The sequence below is a fragment of the Arachis stenosperma genome, chromosome 9, assembly GCF_014773155.1.
Source record: "Arachis stenosperma cultivar V10309 chromosome 9, arast.V10309.gnm1.PFL2, whole genome shotgun sequence".
Lineage (NCBI taxonomy): Eukaryota > Viridiplantae > Streptophyta > Magnoliopsida > Fabales > Fabaceae > Arachis > Arachis stenosperma.
This window is the reverse complement of record NC_080385.1, coordinates 15859029-15886372: the sequence shown is the minus strand read 5'-3', so window position 1 is coordinate 15886372 and position 27344 is coordinate 15859029. Positions and strand designations below refer to the sequence as shown.

General features: G+C 36.4%; 2 protein-coding genes and 2 pseudogenes across 2 annotated transcripts; 3 read left to right on the top strand and 1 right to left on the bottom strand.

The window, feature by feature from the left end:
* The first annotated feature begins 1312 nt into the window (after positions 1 to 1312).
* On the top strand, positions 1313 to 3605 carry LOC130947533 (NADH dehydrogenase [ubiquinone] 1 alpha subcomplex subunit 2-like). Its single transcript, XM_057876230.1, has 3 exons — positions 1313 to 1398; positions 1502 to 1608; positions 3529 to 3605. Exons 1-3 carry the CDS (start codon positions 1313 to 1315, stop codon positions 3603 to 3605), a joined length of 270 nt encoding a protein of 89 aa, XP_057732213.1.
* A 5055-nt stretch (positions 3606 to 8660) lies between these two features.
* On the top strand, positions 8661 to 12589 carry LOC130950789 (dephospho-CoA kinase-like; annotated as a pseudogene).
* Positions 12590 to 12925: 336 nt separating this feature from the next.
* On the top strand, positions 12926 to 21630 carry LOC130950788 (protein REPRESSOR OF SILENCING 3-like; annotated as a pseudogene).
* A 3478-nt stretch (positions 21631 to 25108) lies between these two features.
* On the bottom strand, positions 25109 to 26248 carry LOC130949140 (uncharacterized). The gene has a single exon (XM_057877949.1). It carries the CDS (start codon positions 26246 to 26248, stop codon positions 25109 to 25111), a length of 1140 nt encoding a protein of 379 aa, XP_057733932.1.
* Between the last annotated feature and the right edge of the window lie 1096 nt (positions 26249 to 27344).

Here is a 27344-nt window from a genome sequence, read left to right as displayed (position 1 = left end):
AATAATTAACCAACAAATTTTCAATATTTTGTAAAGTTTGGAATTGAAGCAAAATTTGTGGATCTTCTTGAATTTTGACTCTAAGTATCACTACCATTACATCCTATATATAAGTAATATCGTAATGAAAAAAAAGATGTAGTAAAAAAAATAGTGGTATAACTTTGTTTAGGTTAACATACATAAATTTTGATTTTGAGCATATAACTTTGTTTATGTTAATAAATACATACATTTCAATTTTGAGTATATATATATATATATATATATATATATATATATATATATATATATATATATATATTCCAGCAAAATGTAGTAATGTAAGAAAAATGTTTTAGAATAGAAAAGAATAAGAGAGATTTTGAGAAGAATTAAAGGATAGAGATAATTTTATGAAGAAAAAATAAAAAAATTATATAAGAACTAGTTTGACTAATTTTTAAAATTTGAGGGATGAAAATGACTTACATATGAACTTTCAAGGACTATTTTAACTAATAGAAAACTTTTTTATATGTCAAGTGACACGTGACCTCTCACGTGGCGTGCCACGTGTCACTGATCTGCCACGTGGCGTGTCACGTCATCATGCCACGTGGCACTTAACGTGACACGTCATCATCCAATTGACGGAAAGACTAATTTGACTAACAATTTATCTTTCAGAGACTAATTTAATTAAAAAATCATTCGGAGTCGAAAATAAACATCGCGTGATCTTTCGGGGACGAATTTGAGTATTAACCCTTTTTTGTCTGTTTGCTGTAGTTCTGGTTGGTTTTTGAAATTGTAAAATGACAACACTACCCTCACTTTGGTTCTCACTTCTTAACCCCAAAAGGCCAAAACCGAAGCCAATTCCGAATCAGCGCATGGTTTCCGTGTCCATCACCTAGCGGCTTCTTACGCAAATACCTTATTCGACTTTGGCATCACATTCAGGTAATACATCTGAAACTAACTACTCAGAAATTCTTGAAAATTTTGGATTGTATTTGTGCAGTTACTTCTACCTGTGTTAGTTTTAACTTAACAATTGGACTATTCATTTTAGAGAGGAAAAACATTTACATAATTTTCATTTTTATTGATGAGCATTTGAGCTGTTTATATTTGAAGCTTGTAAAACAAAAAGAATGCTTTCTATAAAAACCACGAGTAAGTTTAATGTTTTTCTCACAGTTAGTTTTACTTTGATCTCATTGAATACATGCATACATGTATGGGGTTTTACTTTTACCTTCTTTTGTTGATGCATGCTGATGAGAAAATATCTGAAAATAAAGTATTAAATTGAGGTAGGGAATCAATGGCGTGGAGAGAAAATCTTTCAAAGAACATAAGGGAGCTTCGGTTTTTGATGTGCCAGCCATCACCTGCAAGCTCATCTGCAAGGTTATATTATTTACATTTTCTTATCTCTTGATTTGATTATGTAAATCTTGTAGATAGTTAAGAAGTAATGACTAATGAGTGTTCTTTCTTTTGTTATCTTCAGGACATTTGTGGAAAAGAATTATAAGGAACTCAAGACATTGAACCCAAAATTGCCAATACTGATCCGCGAATGCAGTGGAGCTGAACCCCAATTATGGGCAAGATTTGGTATCATCATTCTAATATCTCATTCTTTTTCTTCTTATTATTATTTGAATTTAATTTTGATAGTGTAGAGTAGTTTTACACATGCATCCAATCACATAACCACGTCAGTAATAATAACTACTTTTTATATTGACCGCAAGAATGGTCTTCCAAAAGAACAGGTATGTGAACGACTCACTGTCAGTGCATCAAAATTAAACTCTCTCTATATTTGAATTTATCACCCTTTGATATGCTTTTCTGTTCTATATCATCATCAATGAGCCCTTCTATCCCCGTTTGTTCATTGGCACAATATACATAACTAAATATTAATATACAATACTTTTCGCTTTTATCCTGAGTCAAGAATTCTCAACTTTCTTGCTTACACACTTAATGTATAATGAGGCTAAAAGTTTTAGTTGTACTGGTCTTGCACAAAGATCAATCCACACCAACTAGTCCAATTACAATCACAATTAGCAATGATATTCACCGTCAATAAATTGTTCCTTTAATGATCATCTTTTACTAACCTTGTACTCATGGGCATAATAGGACTAGATCACAGAAAATATGCTCGAATTTAGACTGAAATTGCAAGAATAGTAAAATGTGCATGCCTCTTCTGGAGGCCAAATCTCTTCTATAGTTGCGTATTCAAGAAACTTAATACTCTCCTAAGTCTGGTTCATTTCTAACTTCTGAGATATTCCCCTTAATACCCCTCCCCTTACCACTTCTAAAATATTCAGCCTCCTCTGTCTAGTTGGTAGAGTTAGTTTCTATTTTCTAAATCTATCCCCATAGAGCCTTGCCCACAATTCACTCTTCATCCTGCACACTTGACAATTAAAATTGAATCCCAATAGTCTATGGCTAGGTATCTATAACTTCACCTGATACACAAATGAAAGATTTTAATAACTTGGTACATAGATAGTATCAGGTAATTGCAGAAATAAGAAAGAAGTCTCACCATCCTCATACCTTCACTTTAATGAAGTGCCTCTTTTTAGTTAGAAATGCTCATGTGGTCACTTCTCCTTGCACCGCTATATTCCGTATCATGTGGCATGCTTGGTTAATATTTAACTAGCTCTTTGATTTACTCTTCCATTTTGGTGAGTTACCTCATTCCTACCGACCTGTTTCCCTTGCAACTCAATTTCGATGGTTGATGCTGTCATTTGTGACATAAATATATACCACATTTGAGAGAATAATTTTGTGGGGTTGGGTTTTACGACTTTTGAAACCCTGGGAGGCTTAATTTGTGGGTAAACAAACTGTTGTTACAAAACATAGTTTACATCTTCCTAATGACAAAAACTACCCCTTATTGTTCAATTTTAGATTATTTATTGAAAGAAAACATCATATTATATTCTTTTCTTAAATATCGGTTGACATCCTTCAACCTTCATCATGTAATGTGAACAAAATAGGTTTTTATAACAAATTTGATACAAGTCAATAACCTAATGTAGGGAGCGATTTTTGCTCTTGCTAAGGCCCTGCTTATGTTCATTTTTTTTCTTAATTAATAATTTGATATTGATATAATTACTATGTAAAATGACTTGGTTAACTACCCACATTCCACCAAATGTACACCAGATATTAGAATTTATAAAGAGACCTGCAATTCCATGCAAAGGCATCACCATACCTTTGGGGAAAAATTGGTGACATGGAAATAGAGATAACAAATTCCCAGTTTTCTACCCCTTTTTTCTCTGGATTTTGAGGGCATTAAAGAGTGCTTAAAGAATCCACTGACATAGAGAATGTGTATAAGAAATAAATCCCCATATTTCAGTGTATCTATTGTTCATCTATCTATGTCTATCAAACATCTTGATTATTTCTTGCATTATTTTGAAATAAGCACCTTTTTATGGCGAGCTCTCACTTTGTTCAATTTGTTAATGCTAGACTTTGGTGTTGAGAAAGACATCAAATTGGAAGGCTTGTCTGAGGCACAGATCTCCAGGCACTTGAAGATCTGGTGAAAGCCGGAGAGATTTTGAAAGCTTGATATTGCTGCTTCTGAACTGTTTGGAATGGAATAATGCTCTCATGCTATACTTCTAATTACATTTGCTTATGGTTTATAATAAACCAGAGTTTTACCATTATTTCTAATTGTAATTTATCTAGTTTCATTCGGTCTCTATGTGCATCTTATAGTCACTTCAAGTATGATCATGTCAAGTTGAAAGTCTGGTTCTGCATGACTCTGCTGAGGGATTCATTCAGAACTCAGATTTATTCTGTTCACTTTGACTTTGGTTCTTATCAATAGTCTTTCTTGGTGAAAGATTGTGTTGCCAGAGATGTTTTGTATTTACTGTAACAAGGGCAGAAACCGATTTATGTATTGTTTTTCCCTTTGAATTTTTTCTGCCATAAATTTCCAAAATTGATCGTTGTACACCATTAGCCATCACTCCCATCAGTCCCAGCTACTATTCATTAAATATACATTTTAAGTTGAAAAAATACTTACATTTAGTAAATGTTTTTAAGACTTTTTTTTAAAAGAAATTTATTTAGTTTAGACACCTATTTGTATTAAAAGCAAATATGAAATTATGAGAAGTAATTAAGCATTATATACTCGTTAGATTTTTTTTAAATAAATAAAATAAATATTATAATTACTGATATATGTAGTTTTGATAGTATTAACGGTTTTTCATATTTAATCTTATCTCGTTTACAGTATAGACGAGATAAGTATGATTATATCTCGTTTACAAGATATGGTACGCTCATGTCTCTCATTATCATGTTTATAAACATGATGTCATACATGTCTTATCTCGTTTATAGTGTAAATGAGATATGGCCAGTGTAAATCAGATAAGACTGAGTTTAGGTCGTTGACACAATAAACGAGATATAATAGGACAGATAAACATCTAGCTTCCATAAAAGGACCAGCAAACTATTGGTATTCTTCACAAAATTATCAAATCTTCCTTCTCTTCCATTTTCCTTCCTAGAGCTTTGAAAAAAATGTCTAATAGTAGTGGTTTTTTTGTTACGATGGTTTATCCCAACTGTTAGATGAGACATAGTGACAGCAGGGTGATATTTGAGTGCGAGAGTCTGACGCTTTTTCGAAGTAGAAGAGTGGATTCGTTGTTAGAACTAAAGAGTATGATATTGTCGCACGTTGGTGGTACGGAGCCAAAAGAGGTTTGTCGAGTTGGGTATAAGATGCTAGCATCGATGGGGAATGAGGTGTTTTGATTTCGTTTGTTTTGCCTCGATGGCGATGAGCATGTGCGCCTTATGTTTGATGTGCACGGGAGAATTATGGTTGAACAAGTGATGGAGCTTTCAGCGGAGGTTCGTGACATTGGTGGGGGCAGTAGTGGTACCTCAGAATTTACCGGATGACCCTCCTCTCGCACCACGTCCGTTGCACTGTGCGAGTCCGGTGCAGGACATGGAAGTTAAGGGTGAGAATTGGATGATGACTACGTTGCCGATAGTGACAGAAGTGGTTCATCTGTGGGTGATGATGAAGATGAGTTCATACCAGAGACTCCCGTTGGGGGATCACATCGATACTTGTTGCCAACTCCCAAACCAATTCCGGGGTTATCATCTGTGCCCAGCTACTACCACACATTGGACTTGGATGCGATGTATGAGAAAACTCCGTACTCAAACACGGGGGCCGAGGATTACAACACGGATGGTAGTGTGGAGTTTAGGGTTGGTCATAGATTCAGGAGTAGAGAGGCAGTGCTGCAAGGTGTGAAGAATTACAGCATTCGGCGAAGCACAAAGTATCGGGTATTTGAGTCGGACCGGATGAAGTACCACATACGATGCAGGCATTTCACGTACGGTTGTCCTTGGACCCTCCGGGTCACCTTTCGACAGAATCTCGGATATTGGTGAGTGTTTCAGGATTTTAGCTCGTCTTTAAAATCGCTGTTGTCATTTTGGTTAGATTTTAATTTGATGATACTTAAAAACTTTAGGGAGGTGCATAAATTTGGCAGACTGCATACGTGTCTAGCCCCCACCATGTCGCAAGATTATCAGCAGTTGGACAGTCATCTCATATGCAGACTCATCTTGCCGCTAATACAGTCAAGTCCATCAGTTTTTATCCTTGTTCTACAAAGTACACTGAGACAAAGCTATCACTTCAAGCCGCCGTACAGGAAGGTATGGATGGCAAAACAAAGACAATTACACAGATATATGGTGATTGGGAGGAGTCATACAATAGGGTGCCACAGTTGCTCCAAGCATTGCAGAGTTGTTGTCTAGGCACGTTATGTGACTTGAGTGCTATGCCATACTATGATGGACACGTGATGGTTCCGGACTGCAGTTAGTTTGACAAGGTTTTCTGGTCGTACCCTCCATGCATTGAAGCGTTCAAGCATTGCAATCCCTTTATCTCAGTAGACGGCACGCATTTGTACGGCAAGTATGGAGCGATGTTGCTAATTGCAGTTGTCCAAGACGGTAACAACAATATCCTACCTGTGGCTTTCGCCATTGTTGAGTCTGAGAGTATAGAGTCATGGTCGTTATTTCTATCCAATTTGAGGCGCCATGTCATACCGCAGGAAGGGCTTCTTATTATATCTGATAGATTCCAAGCAATCAAGGCTGCGCTTAGAGCGGATGATAGCCTATGGAAGCCTCCTAGGGCATTTCATGCATATTGTGTTAGGCATATGGCTGCAAACTTCATGTCCCAGTTCAAGTCAGCTGAGGGCAAGCGATATCTCATTAATGATGCCTATAGTCCTAGCAGTGCTGGCTACAAGTGGTACATGGATGCTCTGAGGACCTTATCGCGTGAGATGGCTGACTGGGTCGGGAGATTTAAGAAGGAAATATGGCTGCAACATTGTGATGGTGGACGTCGGTGTGGTCACATGACAATGAGCCTTTCAAAGTGCATCAATGCAGTGCTGAAGGGAACAATGTATCTACCATTTTCAGCTATAGTGAGATGCACCTACGAGAGGTTGCAGTAGTTGTTTGTCCGTAAGAAGCGGTGTACAGCCGGCGATGTCCGTCGTATCACGATGTGCTGCATGGCACAAGGAATAGTACGTCTATGCAAGCACAGCGGACCCCCACGAAAGACCGCTACACCTCCTAAAGCCCGCCAACAATGGCAACCACTTGATGTGCACCTGATTGTTGGACTTGTCGGTCATCAAGTATCTACCGATCAGCAGCATGATATAGCACTTGGTGTACTGTTGAAGGGTGGCCGGATCGGTGATGGCTGGCATCTACCAGACCCGGTCTCTAAACTAGGTCTTTTTGATGCTGAACGACTCCTTTCTTTGCGCACCCTGCTGCGCTGGAAGGGGCGGTTTGACTCCTAGGAGCTCCTCCATGTACTCCCATGTCGGCCGCTGTGTCAAGTCTAGAAGTCAAGCTGGCACCCATCCACTGGCTCTCTGTCTGTGCGTAACCCAAGGTGGTACTTAACATCCTGCAGAGTGATGGTGCACTCACCCCATGGTAGGTGGAAAGTGTGAGTCTCCGGACACCACCGCTCCAAAAATGCAGTGATCAGGGAGTTGTCAAAGACAAAGTCGTAGAGCTGCACCGTATCACCAAACCCGACTTCCCTCAGGTAAGGGACGATGGCATCCGGGAGTGCAAGTGTATGACAGACTAACTCGCCTAGGCAATAAAAGGCGATGCCTTTGTTTAAAAGAAAAAAAGTTACAAATACAATACTTCAAACTAATTTCTCTAGCATGTTTAGTTCTATTCTAAAAAATATAATATGCAACTCAGATAACCATCATATAAACATCAGAAAAAATAGTACTTATAATTCCTATTTGCCAACTAACATACTTATCAAATTTTCACTACGAATAAACTTGACTTCTGCAAAATAAGTTGTCAACAAGTCTTCCCTATGAATAAAAAGTTCATTATGAATTAACTTAATTACTTATAAATATCTTAATCCATATTTGCCAACTAACATACTCTGTGTTACCTAAATATCATTCAATCTATCCTGTCTATTCACTAATTAAAAGACAATCAATTATTAATTTGAACCATAAAAGATAGCACTAACCTCAAAGTCGATGACTCCCGCAATGAGTCAGTACGCGTTCAGCCAATTTATGTTAGGGTTGCGTGCCATAACGTACCGGGAACTCAAAAATATCAATAAACTAGCCTAAGGATGGAGAGAAATGTGAGAAATATTGATCAGGAGTGGGGTTAGACGATCTGTTAACGAGTTACATTTATAGGCGCCAGCTTTCTTTATCTCATTTATAATATAAACGAAATATGTAAACGAAATAAATATGGCCGTATCTCGTTTACACGGTAAACGAAATAAGGTATGTATCACATCGCGTTCATAAACGTGATATGTAGAGACGTGTGCATACCTGATTGTAAACGAGATAAGGTTAAATATAAAAAATCGTTAATACTCTCAAAATTACATATATCAGTAATTATAATATTTATTTTATTTATTTAAAAAAAATCCTATACTCGTTAGTAAATTATATAAAATATTTTTATGAGTATATTATGCGAAGAGTATGTGATATTTGTTACAATCTCATATTCTTTTAAATAAAATGGTACTATATTAAAGTGAATTCTAAAAAAAATATGTGTTAAAATCATTTTTAATATATTTTTATTTACAATATATTTTAACAAATGATAAATACATTTTTCACTCCCAACATTTATATTTGATTTTAATTTTGTTTATTATCTTTGATTTTTATTTTACTCCTAATTTTTTAAACAGGGACATATAATATAAATATATAACATTTGATAATATATCTCCTAAGTACAACATTTATATTTATTTTTTTTGTGTCAAATTCACACACACTTAAAATTAATAATTCCTTGTATAAAATTCAACTAACTTAAATTTTTTAATTTTAAATAATTTAAAAAATAAAACAAAAACTCATTTAGTACACTTCTCAATTCTCATACTGACGGACTCAAACTCTCTCTTCTCTCTCACTGTTACTAGAGACTCTCTCGGTCTCACTCGAGTCTCGTCTCCTTCACACTCGCCGGCGTCTCGTCGTTTGTCTCGTTTTGTCGCCGGCATTTTAACGTCTCGTGGCCTTTCCTGGGCTCCTCGTCGCCGGCTACAGTGGCGTTGCTCGTCGTCTTCTGGTTTCGGGTCCTTGCCGTCGCCGAGTCGCCGTGGACCGTCGTGGAGTCGTCGCGTGCTTCGTCCCTCGTTGTCTTCTGGTTTCGAGTCCTCGCCGTCGCCGAGTCGCCGTGGACCATTAGTGAGTCCCTGCATCATCGCTTCCCCTGTTCTGTCTTTTGCAGATTTCCCTTGTCCCTCTATTTTGAGATGATGTTGAATTGCTAATCAATTAGTTTGCCTTGTTGCTGATCTAAATGTTGCTATAAATGATGAATGAAGTAGGATTTGCTGAATTTGTTGCTGAAAATATCACTGAGATCATTTTTTTGTTGATGAAAATTCATCAATGAGTTGAATTTGTTGCTAATTATCGTCGCTGTACCTTGAATTTGTTGCTGTCTTACTGAAATAATTACCTAGCTAAATTTTTTGTTCATGAAAATTATCATAGTTGAATTTGTTGTAAAAAATTATCAGTGAGTTGAATTTGTTGCTGTAAGAATAGATTTTATATTGATTGATTTGATTCTTACATAGGCAGTATTGGTCTAGCTCCAAATTTGTCATATGAAGATATAGATGCCGACTTTAGATCACTCTTGGACTAGATTTACTTCTCGAGTTATGTTTTGCTGTATGTTTCTGTTCTGTTTCATCTTTTAATGTGCTTGCATTAGTTAATCTTTTTGCCAACTAGTATTCTAAGATTAGCTTTTAACAAATTAAGGTAGATAGCGCTAAAGAGACCTTATTTAAATGAGCGCTCTTAGAATACTTGTTGGTAAATCATTGTAATAATTTTCTTAAAATTGTTCATTTTATAATAATTGATTCAAAGAAGTTGTACCAACTTGATCTTGATAGAATACTTTGTCCACGTTTTAATTTATACTCGAAGTTTGCACACTTTTTACCCTCACATTTCAATTTTTTCTCTCGATCCTGTGATTTTTTTCCGCCTCTTGCCATTTATCTATTCAATTCTGGAGATCAATTCCCTCTCTTTTCTTGGATCAATTCCTCTTGTCATTAATTGAGGATTTTTGCATTAGATTGAGAAAGATCAACTTGTGCAGATTTCTTGTTTTGATTTATTTTTCTTTTAAGAATTTGTATTCTTTGCTGTGCTTTTGATGTAGAGTTTTTCATTTCCCCTTTTGATGTTTTGTGTTGTGTGCATTTGTCGAAGCCTTCATTTTCCAGATTGAGCTGTTCTTGACTTCCACGTGAAAAATATGATTTATATGACTTTTCTTTGCCGAGACTAACCTTGCTTTTGTTGTGAATACTAACTAGACTATGAAAACGGGTTAGTGAAGGAAGGGTTTTTACCTTTATATATCTATGACCCAACCTGAGGATTCCAATCAGCAGATTGCATCTTGAATTTTCCAGTGCATACCCTAGATTATAATTTTGCTTGATACTATATATGCCATCATAGTTAGAATCTTCCCATGTTCCTGTACTTATTGAAAGCCTGCAGATTCTTTTCCCATATATTTGTGTATGCAAAATAGATTATATTCAACTCAGCATTTTGATACTTCATTGGAAACTGTTTAGGCTTTGACATCATGAATATGGTTGTTTACTTAATGTGAATCTATTGCAGATCTTCTGGGCATTTTCAATATACTTGGAGGCAGTTGCAATACTGCCCCAGTTGGTTTTGTTGCAACGAAGTGGAAATGTGGACAATTTGACAGGGTAATATATATTCTTTCTTGGGTATGTGTGCTTCTGTTTATGTTTGTCGTCACCGAACAGTCACATCAAAAGGGTTTAATTTCCACCTCATTGCTAGGAAATTAAGTCCCTGGAGAGTGATGTGTTATACATTATTTTACCTCTACTGGATCTCTATTTGGGACAAAAATTTTCAATGCCACCTTATCATATATCCTTTTCTTCTCCTGAAGAAGCACCATCCAGCTTTTGATGCTTGCATAATTATTTGAATCAATTTAATTTGAGCAATTAGCTCTAGAAGTTTAGGTATCGTTATAGCCTTATTTTGAGGAACTAATTTGAATTTTAGCAAGTAGCTTCAGATATTATGCACATTAGAAGAATAATCATGAATGAATCCAAAATGTGTTTTGCCATACTGGTCCCGTTTCTTTTTTTATTGTGCCAATTGAATGATAAAATGTTCAAGTTTTTGTTGTTTAGTAGATATAGATACCATAGTTACAACAAGAGTTGTTTTTCACTTTTTATTGATTTTTGCTTTACGGCTCATACAGCGAACCATTCTTACCCTAATAATTGTTTTGAAGTGCATTTAAAGTTTCTTTTCTTTCGGGCTCAGCCCGTCTCTATGGCAAAAATATTAACATCTCAGTCTGGAAAAAAAACCACCTATGCATTGAACAAAAGAAGGAAAGCTCTTGCAGACTATGCGAACTGCGAAGCTCAGACAGACAAAGTCATCATCGCAGTGGCCATTCATTGCAACGGATCGGCGAGGCTGCTCTAATGTCATCTGAAACAGATGCAGATTTTCAAAAGGCCACAAGAAGAACCAAATCACGACTGCAGAGCAAGTAGAAGCACAGAACACCCTGGGAGGAATTGAATTGAATCGAATCAAGGGAAATGAGGATAGTTGGATTGTCCGGCGGAATCGCGTCTGGAAAGAGCACCGTTTCCAATCTCTTCAAGTCCCATGGGGTTCCTGTTGTTGACGCTGACGTCATCACTCGTGTTCGTTATTTATTCTAAATCTTTTTCTTGTGATGTGAGTGTTCTTGTTTGAGTTTTGCTTTTGAACTGAATAAGATGCTCAAGCTCAGTTAATGTTTGGAATTCGCAGGATGTTTTGAAGAAAGGTAGCGGTGGATGGAAAAAAAGTTGTTGCAACTTTTGGGGAGGAAATCCTTCTTGAAAATGGAGAAGTCAATAGACCCATGCTTGGCCAGATTGTTTTTTCCGATCCTGATAAGCGCCAATTTCTCGATCGGTTATCAAATCTTACTCTTTTTCTCTTAATTTACATGGAATTTCCTAACAATTTTGCATATGTGGATTGCTCAAAGCTACTTCTTTTAGTATTTATTTTACGTGCCCTAATCCTAGATTTTTGGTTAATTCTCTTTCTAAGGTTAGAGTAGGCTAAAGTTGAAGACTTTATAATTCGTAACCGACAGCTAGTATTTTCAATTCAATCATTCCTAAAATGCATCATTTTTAGGATTAGTTTGTTGAATTTTATTTGAATTTCAGTTGTGATCATGTTTTAGATTATTGGCTCCCCATATATCCTCTGGAATTTTTTGGGAAGTTGTGAAGCTGTGGCTGAAGGGATACAAGGTTATTGTTCTTGATGTCCCCTTGTTGTTTGAGGCCAAGATCGACAAGTTCACAAAGCCAATTATAGTTGTGTGGATTGATCCTGAAACACAGAAAAAGAGACTCATGGGGAGAGACAAATCAAATGAGGAGGATGCTGGAAACAGGATCAATGCTCAAATGCCACTTGATGTGAAGAGGAATAAAGCGGATATAGTGATAGATAACAGTAGATCACTTGATGACTTGAAGGAACAGTTTCAGAAGTTTCAGAAGGTTCTAATTGAAGTGTCAAAACCCTTGACAGGGACTCAGTTCCAGGAATGGAGCTTTGGTCATGCTTCACTCATTTCGGGTCTTGTTTTGTTTATAAAAGCACTTTCATAGTCACTTATGTTCTTTAGAAGATTAAATTTGAATTTGTAATTTAGCATTTTAAAAGATGAATTTAGCTGTCAAGTACTGTTATCTTTTTTGAGGCAGTTTGACTAATTTATAATTATGATGAGGTTGACCACTGTTTTAACATGGATAGTAATGAGAAGGTGCAACAGGGAATTGACCAAAAAATTATAAAGAATTATAGTCTTTGATCTTAGTCTACTCTAACCTTAGATAGAGAATTGACTAAAAATCTAGGATCAGGGCACCTAAAATAAATACTAAAAGAAGTAGGTTTGAGCAATTCACATATACAAAATTGTTAAGAAATTTCATGTAAATTAAGAGAGAGAATAAGGTTTGATAATTGAGAAATTGGCGTTTATCGAGTGGAAAAAATAATCTGGCCAAGCATGAGTTTCTTGACTTTTCTATTTTCATGGAGGATTTTCTCCTAGAAGCTGCAACAAATTTTTCCATTCACCACTACCTTTCTTTAAAGCAACATGCGAATTTCAAACATTTGCGAATTCCAAACATTCACCAAGTTTGAGAATTTTATTCAGTTAAAAAACAAAACCCTAACAAAAACACAAGCATCACAAGATAAAAAAATAGAATAAATAACTCACACAAGCGATGACGTCAGTGTCAACAATTGTAAACGGTGCTCTTCCCAGAACCACAACGGTCCATGACCCACAGCAATGGCTAGGACCTGAAACCAAAAGATGACGATCTGGACGAGTTGCTTCTGTTGTCGGTGACGAGAAGGCCAAGGAAGACCGCGAGACACTGAAACGCAAGCGAAGGTAAAGGACATGATATGGAACGTAACTAGAGTAAGATGAAAAATCAAAGAAAGGAATTTCTCTACTTTAATTTGATTTCTTGATGCAATAGTTAAAGTTTGTTTATACCCAAGTTTTTTTAAAAAAAAAAATTTATTCATCAAAAGTAAGGAAAAAAAAAGTAACTACCAAATTTTAGAGAGTTTTTTTCTCTCTTAAGTTTAAAATCCTAATGCATAAGTTCACTAAAATAAAAATAAGTCAAATCATAACTGAGCATAAAACAAACAAAACAAACAAAAATAAAATTTAATATAAAATAAATACTAAGAAAGTGGTGTCTATTTAAATCTTAACTAACGAGAATCTTCAATGCATCTTATAAATAGTAAGACGTTTAACTTTTCATAACCGTTAATAATTGTCTTGTCCAATTCTCATGGTTTTAAAAATTGGACCGGACCGTCTGGTCAAACCAGTTCATCTGAAAACCGGCAATGCAAGCAATCCGGTCCTTCACCTATAACCACTAAAAAAACCGTGAAAACCGTCGAACCAAACAACTGCCCTCCTCTTCCCCGATCATTCATTCATTTAATCATTTGTCACTATACTCCCTGTACTGGAGATTGGAGAACTCTGAAGCGAAGGAACCCTAGCCCTCCATCGTCGCCGCCGTTCCCAGGTCATCGGCGCCGCCGCCGTGCCCAGGTCGTCAGCACCACCGTTCCCAGGTCGTCGAACCTTAACCCAGTAACTCGGCAGGTACTCTTCATCTTCACTGGCTTCTCGGCGCGGAACCCAGGTTAGTGGCTCATCTTCATCTTCGGTCTTCTTCAATTTTTGTTCCATTTTTCTTCAATTCTTCTTCGGTCTTGGTTTGAACTTTGAAGTTTGGTTCTTCAATTCTTCTTCTTCGGTCTTCCGTCTTGGTTTCCAGTTTGGTATTCCCTTGTATTTGCTGGTGGTTAATGGTGGAACTTTTACAAATTTGCAAATTTGTATGTATGGTTCTGATTGCTCTGTTAGTCAGTAATACTTACTTTGTTATTCTATTTTAGTGTTTTAGTCAGTAATACTTACTCTGATGGCTCTGATAGTGTTTTACTGGTTTACCAGTTGCTGATGACTCCTAATTTGTTTGTTGCAATATTGCTGAATGCTGTAGGCTGATGGCTCTTAATTTTTTTGTTCAAATTTACTGATGGCTTTGTTTGTAGTTGCTGGTTTTGTTGGGTGAAGGTTTAGTGTTTTGGAATGTTTCATAATGTGCTAATGTTTGTAATTGCTGGCTTTGTTTGTAATTGTTGGGTGAAGGTTTAGTGTTTTGTGATTATTGGTTAATGTTTTGGTTTAGTGTTCTCTCTTTTTCAGATTTCCCTTTTTCCTGTATTTCTGCATGTTGCTGAATTGGTAATTTAATCAGTTTCGATCTATCATGGTACATATGTCAGCGTTGTCATCTTTCATAGGTACAAATGGTTATTTATTCCAAAATAAAACTTAGGATATTTATGAAGTTTTTGACATGGTTCCGTATTCAAGGACAAAAAAGATATTTTACCCAAAAAATAATTAAGAAAAAAATTGCCGCTTCTAATTGTTACTCTTGGAGGCACAAAACATTGTCGAACCAACTTAATAGCATTCCTCTATCAACCGTATTATTGTTAATTGAGTGCAGGCTAACATTCCTTAGGGCATGGAGGGGCAACACAACAAGACGGTGAGAATATTTGTCAGTGGATTGGGGGAATCAGTAACTAACCAAGACCTCCACAGTTTATTCAGCTCTTTCGGCAATGTCGAAGCAGTCGAAACAATCCGAACCAAAGGTCGCAGTTTCGCCTATCTTGACTTCCTTCCTTCTCCTACCGATGACAAATCTCTTTCCAGGCTTTTTAGCAAGGTTTGTTTTTTCTCTTATTTTTTTAGTTAAAACTTCATTAAATTCAATTGATTATAACAATATGCATTTTCTGTTAAAAACTAAAAAAAATTATTGTCTTGGCAGTATAATGGTTGTGTTTGGAAGGGTGGGAAGTTGAAGCTTGAGAAGGCTAAAGAATATTATCTAGTGCAGTTAAAACGAGAATGGGATGAAGATGCTATGTCATGTTAGTGACAAACCAGTCACTACTAATAAGTTAGAGGAAAAGCCCACAAAAGAGAGTTTAAAGACAAAGCAACTCCACATTTACTTCCCGAAGTTAAGAAAGGTGACATACTAATATAACATACCTTTATTTATTCATTTAGTTGACACAAGTATGTATTCATTGGTCATTGACGTTGTTAAAAGCCAATATCCAATGAGTCTGGATGGATCAAGCTCCTCTAAATTGAGGATATTGCTAAAGTTACAAATTAAGATAGTGGGGTTCACATATCTTAGAAGTTACAAATTCAATGGTGATTAAGCATTCACTTTATCACTTTACTAATCTCATTTTAGAGGATCTTTTTTCAGTTTGGGAACCCTACGTTGAATGAACTCCATCTATAAATATGTTCACTGGTTGTGTTTCAACATGTTTTTTGGATGTTGAACCGTGGCCTTTAAAGGCGTTTGTGTTTTGAATAACCTTTAAACTGTGAAGCTAAAAGGTGTGGATGCCAGTCTTGGGTGTGTATCTAGTGTGGCTATGGCTTTGAAGAATGCCATTTTTGCGTATGAAAGTGGTATAACGTGGGAAATATTATGTAAAATACTGTAGAGCTTTGCCATGGATTCATGTCTTAATATTTTTGTTTTTTTTTTCAATGTCAAGAATTAAGCTCACAATATTATGTGTACAGTTATTTCGGTAGTGAATACAACAACAAAGCCTTGTCCCACTAAGTGGGGTCGGCTACATGAATCAAACGACGCCATTGTGCTTTGTCATGTATCATGTCTACAGAGAGACCATTTACATGTAGATCTCGTTTGACCACCTCATGGATGGTCTTCTTAGGTCTTCCTCTGCCTTTCGCCCTTTCTCCATCTTCCATCTCATCCACCCTCCTGACTGGATGTTCTATCGGTCTTCTTCTCACATGTCCAAACCACCTGAGACGCGATTCAACCATCTTTTCCACAATGGGTGCTACTCCAACTCTCTCCCTTATATCTTCATTCCTTATTTTATCTAATCGCGTATGACCACTCATCCATCTCAACATCTTCATCTCTGCCACACTCAGCTTATGTTCGTGCTCCCCTTTAACCGCCCAACACTCCGTACCATACAGCATAGTCGGTCTTATAGCGGTGCGATAGAATTTACCTTTAAGTTTTAAATGCACTTTTTTGTCGCATATAAAGCCATATGCACTCCACCATTTTGATCAACCTGCTTGGATCCTATGATTTACATCCTGTTCAATCTCTCCAATATCCTGTATAATGCACCCAAGATACTTAAAACTTTTAACTTTTTCTAGGATGTTTTCTCCAATCTTCACCTCTATATTGGGGTTTTCTCTTCTCAGACTGAACTTACATTCCATATATTCCATCTTGCTACGGCTTATGCTCAGACCATACACTTCTAAAGCTTCTCTCTATAACTCCAACTTCTTATTTAGGTCTTCCCTTGACTCTCACATAAGGACGATATCATCGGCAAAAAGCATGCACCATGGCACAAAGCTCTTGGATGTGCTCTGTGAGGTCTTCCAAGACTAATGTGAAAAGGTATGGACTTAAGGATGATCCCTGGTGTAATCCTATACCAATAGGAAATTCCTCCGTCACACCACCTTGAGTCTTCACACTAGTTGTGGCCCCATTATACATGTCTTTAATTGCCCGAATATATGCGATCTTTACTCTCCTCTTTTCTAAAACCTTCCATAAGACCTCCCTTGGTACCCTATCATACGCTTTTTCCAAATCAATAAACACTATATGTAGATCCCTTTTACTACTATGATACCTCTCCATCATCCTTCTTAATAGGTATATCGCTTCAGTGGTAGATCTTCCTGGCATAAATCCAAATTGGTTCTCTGTTACTTGTGTTTCTTTTCTCAACCTCCGTTCTATCACCCTTTCCCATAACTTCATAGTATGACTCATAAGCTTAATCCCTCTATAGTTTCTGCAACTTTGTATATCTCCCTTATTCTTATAGATAGGTACCAAGGTGCTCTTTCTCCACTCATCAGGCATCTTCTTTGACCTTAAAATCTCATTAAAAAGCTTGGTTAACCAGTTGATGCCTTTTTCTCCAAGACCCTTCCAAACCTCAATCGGGATATTATCAGGTCCTACTGCCCTGCCATTTTTCATCTTCTTTAGAGCCTCTTTTACCTCGAAGTCTCGAATCCTTCGATAGTAGTCAAAGTTTTGATCTTCTTCCCTTGTGCATAATCGACCAAGGCTCGGAAGAGTCTTCTGTCCCTCATTAAATAACTCGTAGAAGTAGCTCTTCCACCTTTTATTAATCTTCTCCTCTTGAGCCAACACTTCTCCATCCTTATCCTTTATGTACTTAACCTGATCCAAATCTCTTGTTCGTCTTTTCCGGCTCTTTGTGATTCTATATATACCTTTTTCTCCTTCTTTCGTGCCCAAAGACTGGTAGAGACCCTCATATGCTCTTGTTTTTGCTTTACTTACAACCACTTTTATCTCTTTCTTAGCCGCCTTATATTTTTTTCAATTATCTGCATTGCGGCATAAAGACCACTCTTTAAAGCATTCCCTTTTTATCTTTATCTTTTCTTGTATACTCGCATTCCACCACCAGGACTCCTTGTCTCTTGGTCCTATTCCTTTAGATTCACCAAAACATTCTTTTGCTATTCTTCCAATAACTTCTGTCATCTCCCTCCACATCTCTTCTGCGCTTCCATTCCCATCCCACTTTGCCTCTTCTCCTACCCGTCTTAGGAAGCTTCTTTGTTCCTCACCTTTCATCCGCCACCACCTCGTCCTTGGGTTCTTCGTATGATGTATTTTCCTCATCTTTTACTCAACGCGAAAATCCATGACGAGCACCCTATGTTGTATTGTCAAACTCTCTCCCGAGATAAGTTTACAGTAAATGCAAAATTTCCGGTCAACTCTCCTTAACAAGAAGAAGTCGATTTGAGAGCTTGTCATGCCACTCTTATAGGTTATCAGTTGTTCGTCTCTCTTTTTAAAACATGTATTTGCGATGAGAATATCAAAGGTTGAGGAAAAATCCAAAATAGTTTTACCCTCGGCATTGATCACCCCGAAACCATGGCCTTCGTGAATACTCCCATATCCAGTCTCTTCTCTCCCAACATGGCCATTTAAATCTCCTCCTAAGAAAATCTTATCTCCCAAAGGTATGCCTTGAACCAAACTCTCTAGATCCTCTCAAAACCTTATCTTGTGTTGTTCGCCCGAACCCACTTGCGGTGCATAGGCGCTAATCACATGGAAAGCACCTCCCTCCACCACAAGTTTGATAGAGATGATCCGATCTCCCACCCTCTTGACATCCACTACGTCCTTCTTCCACTGCTTATCCACAATTATTCCAACTCCATTCCTATTCTTCACCTTTCCTGTATACCAAAGTTTGAAACCAGAAGTATCCAACTCCCTAGCCTTTGCACCAACCCATTTCGTTTCTTGTAGGCACATAATGTTAATCTTCCTCCTTGTCATGGTGTCCACCACCTCCATGGACTTTCCTGTTAGAGTGCCTATGTTCCATGTCCCAAATCTCAACCTTCTGTCGCTTCGACCTTTACCTTTTACTTTGTGAACTAGCTTATTTACCCTCGTCCGTTCACGAAAATGCGAGAACCCTTGCTCATTTAACACTACATCCGGGCACCGATGCAGCGGCTCTTGCTTTGACACTGTACTCGAGCCATACGGCGCGTTGCTTCCGGGCAACGACCTAGCTTTAGCGCAATAATGTCTTTGATTCATGTCATGGGGGTTCGACTATATTTTTATGTTGATTGCCAAAGACCTAACACAACCCTCCTCCTTTATACGGGCTTGGGACCGGCTATGTACCGCAAATGTAACATATTCGGTAATGAATGACACTAAGAAATGATCTGAACTGTTAGCTGTCTCCATTTCTATGAGGCCAAATTGTAAACATTTATTATGACACATTTTAAAGGTTTTGGCAGGAATAACAAGGCCAACATTTGTGGGAGTGTCTAATTATGCTATTCTCAGATGGTCTGTTTGTTTGAAGTGTGTCATTTTAAATTTTTTAGGATTATTCTTTTCTTTTACATATCTTATAGGTAATTTTGTGCTTTTGGTGTCTTGTTTTTGTTCTGTGATGTATATGTGTTTTTTCGGGACTGTCCCTGTATAATATGTAGAGACTTTAGGGAATATTTGCGACATTTGTAGCCTTGAAGACTCATTGTTGCCTTCTAGGTACTATCATGAGAAGAGAGAGAGAAAAAGGGAAAGGGAGGTTGTATATATTTTTATATCATTGTTTTAAATGGTTTTTCATTTATATTCCTCCTCTATTCTGTTAAAATTTATGTTCATGTAATACATGTTAGGTTTAACATCTTATCACGTAATAAGGTTTAAAATTTCTTGTCTTTCCCTTATATTCGGTCATGTAAAGAAACGTTAATGCTTAATCATATGGTTCAATTTTCACATGCAACATCTGTACTTATGTAGGTAAAATCTATACCATTTACTGGAACTGGAAAGCACAAATACAGTTTCCAGAATATTAAAGTTCCTCTTCTCCCTGTGCATTTCTGTGATTGCAAGGAACATTGTAGTCCTTCTGGCACAGAAAGGGGAAAACTACATATTGAAAGGGCAACAGAAATTGGAGGAATGAATGATGAAGAAATTAACATAATGAATGTCGTGATGAACAAACAACTTGGAAAAGAAAATGTTTCCGAAAAGAAGAATCTTGAAACAGAGGATTCCTTTGAATCACTTGCACATCCTAATTACTCTGAAGTAGGTAGTTCAACAGATGAAGATGATCTCATTATTAACGTGAACACAAAGAAAAATAAATCGTCCATAATAGGGAGTGAGGAACTTCAAATGATCTTGGAAAATAAGGTTAATTTTCATTGCTGTCATCATCATCATCATTATTATTAAGCAATAGGGCTTACTAGGGAATGGATCCTCTCAATTTTTTTCCCTCAATTGTTTGGTAAAGTGTGATCTTTTACGTTACATTAAGTGGGACCAAGAAAAAATATGGGAGAGAAGATATTGAATGATGAGAGATCACACTTTACCAAACAATTAAGAGAAAAAAAATTGAGAGGATTCACTCCCCTTACAAAAGAAACCGGTTAAGTTATCTCTTATTGTATCACTCCTTATTTTTTTTTAATCAAAGAATAGATTTATTTATATTGTTTCTAATTGCTGTTTGGATATTCAGGACTCATGGTCCAATAAATCAAAAATTGGTAAGGAAGAAAATGACAAGAGTGAGTTTGATGTGCATAAAGGGCATAAGAGCAATCCCAACAATAAGAGAAAATCACTTCGCAAATCAGAAAGGCAAAGCATTGGACATGTGTCTACTACTGCTAAAGGAAAGAATAATGTGCAGACCCTTCCAGATGAGGTAGAATCTGGAGTACAACCTGTTGAGTCAGAAGATGATTTTGGCAAACCGTCTAAAGTTTCATGGTCTCAGAAATCTTCATGGAAAGAACTACTTGGTAATGGAGGTAATATTGCTTTCAATGCCACTCTCATATTTCCTACAGAACAAGAAAGACCTGATAGTCCATCCCAATCCATATCTTTAAACGACAAAACTGAAAACATGGAAGGGCATGAACACCTAAGGAGTGAACCCACCGATACAGAATCGATAAATGAGCTCACTGAAGATAATTATACCAACACATTAGCATTAAGAAAGCATGCTGAAGCTCAGCCTGCTGACAACAATGTGGAGTTGAAGAAGACCGGTTGAGGTGCATCATGGCGACGGAAGCAATCATGGACACAACTGGTTGCTGGAAACAACAGTTCATTTAGCATTTCACAGATTTTGGCAGGCATTACATTCTCAGAGCCAATGCCCAAGGGGTCTACCGTGGACCCTGCAAATTCCAACAATCCCAAGCATAATAATGTAGATAAGGATGCCATTAATGAAGTTGTTACTAGTGATGGGCGTATACCGGAAAAGAGTTAACATGATGGTGGTGGTGCCAATGATACTGCATATGAGGAAAAGAGTGAGACAAGAGAAAAGGAAGGATCGTCTGAAGAAACACTACAAAAAGAGAGATCCACTGCGAGGGTTGAAGTAGGCGAAACTTGCACATTCATGAGAAGCTGTTCTTCCTTGAAAGAGTGGGCGAAGGCTAAGGCTGCTTTAAGTGGATCACTCAAAAGGAAACGTCCCAACTTCTGAGAACCAGTAAAGAAGCATGAATAACACTGTCGTGTATTTTTAATTTGTTGTTTTTCTTTGTTTATGCATAGCAAAATGAGGGAAATTAATTTTCAGATACTACGAAATGATTGATTTCTATTTGATTGGACAATGCTGTAGGGACTGTTTAACAACGTGCTATTTTTAAAATTTTCTGAAAATTTTAAGGACAAAAGACATATTTTACCTTCAAATATGTATCTCATTTATCTTTTGTGGAGTAATATTATATGAACAAGTCTTTTTGGTAACTAAGTTCAATCAACTACAATAAAAACCATTCTCGAAATGAAACGCATGACGCGCTCTAGTGCTCCACTGGCGCACAATTCAAAGAGATTGTATTACCTGTACAAGTCTTTTTATACTTTCTGCCGTAGATAAATTTTTGTTGGAAAGGATACAAATTTTGGAGCATAGCATACAAAGTTTTGAAGTATAGCAGACAAATTTGCACGTAACACAAACTTATTAATATAACGCACAAATTTTTGCACATAACAAATTTTTGAACTATAGCACACAAATTTTCGAAGTGCAGCACACAAATTTTTGCTGCACCAAAATTTAAGTGAGTGTATTTTTTTATTGAATTCTTTTACACAATTATTTTCTCTCTTTCTCTCTCTTTCTTCATGGTGTGTAAGCCAATCACCATTCATTGCAAGCCAATGTTACATTACAGGTTCCATTTTCCAACAGACACACACAAAAGGATACTATTGACAAACTTATCGATATAGTATACAAATTTTTGCACATATTACACAAATTTTCGAACCATAGCACACAAATTGTTAAAGCACAGCACACAAATTTTTGTTGCACCAAAATTTATGTGTATATTCTTTTATTGATTTTTATTACACATTTATTTTTTCTTTCTCTTTTTCTTTATGGTGTATAAACCGATCACAATTCATTGCAAGCCAATATTACATTACAGGCACAAACATAAAAAGGTGCTTATGACACTCTTTTTAAATATGTCATCATAGCTCATGGCTATTAACTTTGATGTGCAGTTCCAACATTTCTTGGTGGTTAGGGTCTACAGAAAGTGTGACACGACAATCTCTGACCACTCAACACATCTCCTTTGTATTCATGGAATGTTGCCCTTAGAAGCAAGAGGTGCAAATCAGCTTTGAATGCAATGACTCTTGAAAAGTTCAGCGATCGCCTCGTCTTTCTTGCAGTTGTCCATCAACACTACAAACAAACCATACCACATTACATGTGTAAATCAAGCAAAGTGAAACAACACACACCCCTTTATTTTTACAGCACACACATAATTGAAGCTAATAGTTTGGTAACTCACACTAATTTGACAGATATCATTAAACAAATTCTGGTTTATCATAGCACACAAATATTTAAGCGTAGCACACATTTTTGTTCAGCATAGCAAAAAAATTCACACATATAGCACAAAAATCAAAATCATAGAATAACACTAATTTTCTAATAAACAACTCAATTAAAAAAACTAAGATCATCATAAATAACCATAATCAAGAAAAAAACATATACAATAGCACACAAATATCGAGTATAAAAAAATAACACAAATAATCGAAGTTAATAGTCTGGTAGCTCACACTAATTTGTCATAAATCATTAAACAATTTCTAGTTTATTACAGCATACAAATATTTAAGCATAGCACACATTTTCGTTCAACATAGCACACAAATTCATACATATAGTATACAAATATTGAGCATAAAAAATAATATAAAAGACATTCGTGTCTTTTTAATTTCACTCAATAAAAAAAGATATATCCAATTCACAAAGAAGAAGAAATTAAATAACAACAACAAGACATTGAAGAAAGAATGAACGTAAGAAGAAGACAAATAATTTAGCTATGTTTACAAAATCTTCTTTTATTCTCTTAGTTGTTCTTGTAATTGAACCAATTGGTAGGAGGTGATCACGGGTCAGGTTAGTTTAGATTTGGGATAAAATTAGAACCGAACCAATTCAATTGTAATTGGTTCTGTTTGACTCGGATTTACGTTTTTTTGTGTATGTATCCGAATCAAACCAAACCAATTAAGAACGGATTGGTTCGATTCGAAAAATTGGGTACTCAAGATAAACCAGAAATTCATAAAAATAAAATTAAAAAAATAAAATTTTTATCTTGAAAATTCTGTAAATACAATAAACATGTAAAATCAATAGAAATAATCTAAACATGTTAAACACTAAACACATTAAAATCCAAACATATTAAAAGGCATATATATTTTAATTTTTTATTTATTTAACACATAGTCGGGTCCACGGGTTGGTTTAGATTCTGCATCTTCAGAACCGTTACCCGAACCAATTACTACAGAGAGCCATTAGTTTGGTTCCGATTAGACCCAATTATCCGTTGGTTTCAGAATTAATTTAATTGGTTCGGTTCGGGTTTGGACGGGTAATCGGATACCTGATACCCGTGATCACTCCTACCAATTGGCATATGACAATTCTTAGTTTGTCTCACAAAATTCGTAATAAGACAGAATCGAGTGAGACTAAGAAAGACTCTAATGAATTAGTGGCAGAGACAGAAGAAAGTTTGGGTTTGAGAATTGAGACTTGAGAATGCAGAGAGTGAAATGTTCTTTGAGAATGTAAAAGTGACCTGAGAAAATTTAGTAAAAATGACAGACTTCTTTGATTTTTTTATTTTTAGAATTTTTTTAGTATAAATGACTCATGGGGAGCATTAACAAAATTGAATCAGTTTTTTTTTAGCGTGAATAAATAATTAAATGTGTTTTGTTTTATTTTTTAAATTATTTAAAATTTGAAATTATATCATTAAAGTTAGTTTAATTTTAAAATTTAATTAATTTAAATGTGTAATTTTTGTCAAACATAAGAAAAAGAAATATTTAGGGCTTTTATAAAATAGAATAAAAAATTTTTTATTTTTACTAAATTATAAGGTTATTAATAAAAGTTTTGATATGATATATATATTTTTTAAAAATTAAATATTGATATGAATAATATAATTCATGTGTCATTTTGTTATTTATTTATGTTTTTATCGTATCAGTACGTATGAATTTATCATCATATCGAAACAAATATTTTATAAATTTTCTATTTTTAAAATTCTTTGTCTACCAAGTCACACATTTCATGAAATTAATTAATTAATTAAGTAATTTAAAAACTAATTTGACAAAAAGTAAGAAAATATTTCATTGAAGTCATATGCCTCCAAGTTTTTTTTTAAGGAAATATATATATTACGAAGGGAGGCCCATAATATCAAGGTGGACCAAATTACAAATAATTATAGGGGTTTCTTCTAGCCACAGAAAATTTGGCTTACTAAGAGCTAAATTAGCTAGTGTGTGCGCTACTATATTTCCATTTCTTTTAACATGGGTAAAGTTGTAAAACCTAAAACTATTCAAAAGGGCTTTACAGTTTGCTATGATAGTGCCAAAAGAACCTGCAAAAGATTGTGTGGCTTTCAAAGCTTATATTACTTCAACATTATCCCCTTCCACTTCTACCTCCAAAAAACACCCTTGTGCCGCCAAGCTCAAGCCCATAAAAATAACCCATACTTCTGCCTCTCTAACTGAAAATGATGCAGCAACCTCCAGCGTGGCAGCAAGGACAACCACCCCTTCCCAGTCTCTAATTACAACACCAACTCCTCCTCTCCTATCATTTATAATGGCAGCATCTACATTAACTTTGTATCTTCCTTGCTCTGGAGCCCTCCAATTGTTCGCACTTTGGCTTTCTGGGTGAGTTCTTTGCAACAAGGGGACATGCAGGTCGGCCTTGGTTGCTTTCGTGTAGGCTTGGTGTGCTTTCTCCAGCAGCGCCTCTGGCCGAGAGTGTTCCTGATCGAAGATTAGCTTGTTCCTATCGAGCCAAATTGCGTGAAGACAGCAAAGGAAGAGCCCACCCCTTTCATCCCCAAAAAGATTGAGCATCGATTGAACCCATTGTTGCAAAGAGGTGTTGGTCGCTGTTTCTGTTCTGAGCGTAAATGGGGAGATAAACCAGAAACGCCTCGCCCAGGTGCAGTCCCTGAATAGGTGAGAATTTGTCACTTCCTTCTCCCAGCACCTTGGGCACGCTGTAGTTCCTCTGATGCCTCTCTTCTGTAAAATTGACTTTGTAGGTAGTGACCGGTTCATCAGTCTCCAGGCAAAGTTTTGGGCTCTCAAGGGAATTCTCATTTTCCAAAATTTTTTCCAAAATTGTTGCTCTGCTTGGATTGGGGTGCTGGTACGAACTGCGGTCTGGTTATGGCTTCTTATAAGGTGGTAAGCTCTCTTTACCTCATAATCTCCTTTTTTATTGTACTTCCAATAGTAGCTATCTTCCTTTGCATGAATGTCTAATGGTAGTTCTAGGATTTGCTCTGCTTCGAAAGGTAGAAAGGTATTGTTGATTATCTCTTGGTTCCATGTTCTGTCTTCTTGATTGATTAGGCTATCCACTATGGTTTCCTTATCAAAGCCTATTCTTGTACTCCACACTTTGAACCCGTTTTGGTTAGGAAGCCACGGATCTCCCCAAATCTTTGTATTTTTTTCTGAGCTAATTTTCACAATCCACCCAGTTCTAGCACCCACTTTGTTTCCCATATGCTTCTCCATGTGTAACTAGGATTATATCCCCTGTCTGAATCAGTGAATTTTTTTCTAGCATAATATTTTGCTTTAAGCATTCTGGCTGTGAGTGATTCTGAATTCTTGATTAAGCGCCATTCTTGTTTAGCCAAAAGTGCTTGGTTAAAAGCCTCGAAACTTCGAAAACCCAACCCTCCATCCTCTTTTGACTTGCACATCTTATCCCAAGCTACCCAGTGTATCTTTCTTTCTCCTTCCTTGCTCCCCTAGTAAAAAATGCTAATAATCCTCTCTATATGGCAGCAAAGACTTTTAGGGATTTGGAAACACCCCATAATGTACGATGGAATAGATTGTGCCACTGACTTGATTAAGACCTATTTTTCCACTTTGGATAGCGACTTCTCTTTCCAACTTTTTAACTTCTTCCAGGTTCTCTCTTGGACAAACTCAAAAAATTTTTTCTTAGATCTTCTAACCAAAGTTGGGATTCCCAAATATTTTGAGTGATTTTTCACCGCCTTTATGTTCAACCAATCTTGGATAAGGATCTGTCTGTTAGGAGGTACGTTTCGGCTAAAGGAAATCTCTGACTTGTCCAAATTGATTCTCTGTCCAGAAGCTAACTGGTAGTTTTTAAGAATCTCCATCACCGATAGGATAGTTTGGTCTGATGATCTCAAGAATAAGATGCTGTCATCGGCAAAAAAAGGTGTGTAATCTCAAGAGCTATCCTTGCTATCTTAATCCCTTGGATTGCTTTCCTTTCTTGCGCTCTTCTCAGAAGACCGGAGAAAACTTCAGCACACAAAATAAAAAGGTATGGCGAAAGTGGATCCCCTTTTCTAATTCCTCTCCCGGGCTTAAATTCCTTTGTTGGGCAGCCATTTAGAATGATTGAGAATGATACTGAGCTGATACATTTCTAGATAAGGTCGATCCATTTTTACGGGAATCCCATAGATCTCAATACCTCCATTAGAAAAGCCCATTCGACCCTATCGTATGCTTTCTCCATATCCAATTTCAGCCCCATGTAGCCTTTGTTTCCATCTTTCTTCTTTTTCATAAAATGGAAAATTTTGAACGTCTCTAGCCCGTTATCCGTTATAAGTCTTCCAGG

Coding starts and splice junctions, on each gene's coding strand:
- LOC130949140 (XM_057877949.1), bottom strand. CDS start 26,248: ATGGAGAAGCATATGGGAAACAAAGTGGGTGCTAGAACTGGGTGGATT.
- LOC130947533 (XM_057876230.1), top strand. CDS start 1,313: ATGGCGTGGAGAGAAAATCTTTCAAAGAACATAAGGGAGCTTCGGTTT. Junction 1,399..1,501: donor CCTGCAAGCTCATCTGCAAG/GTTATATTATTT, acceptor TGTTATCTTCAG/GACATTTGTGGAAAAGAATT. Junction 1,609..3,528: donor CCAATTATGGGCAAGATTTG/GTATCATCATTC, acceptor TGTTAATGCTAG/ACTTTGGTGTTGAGAAAGAC.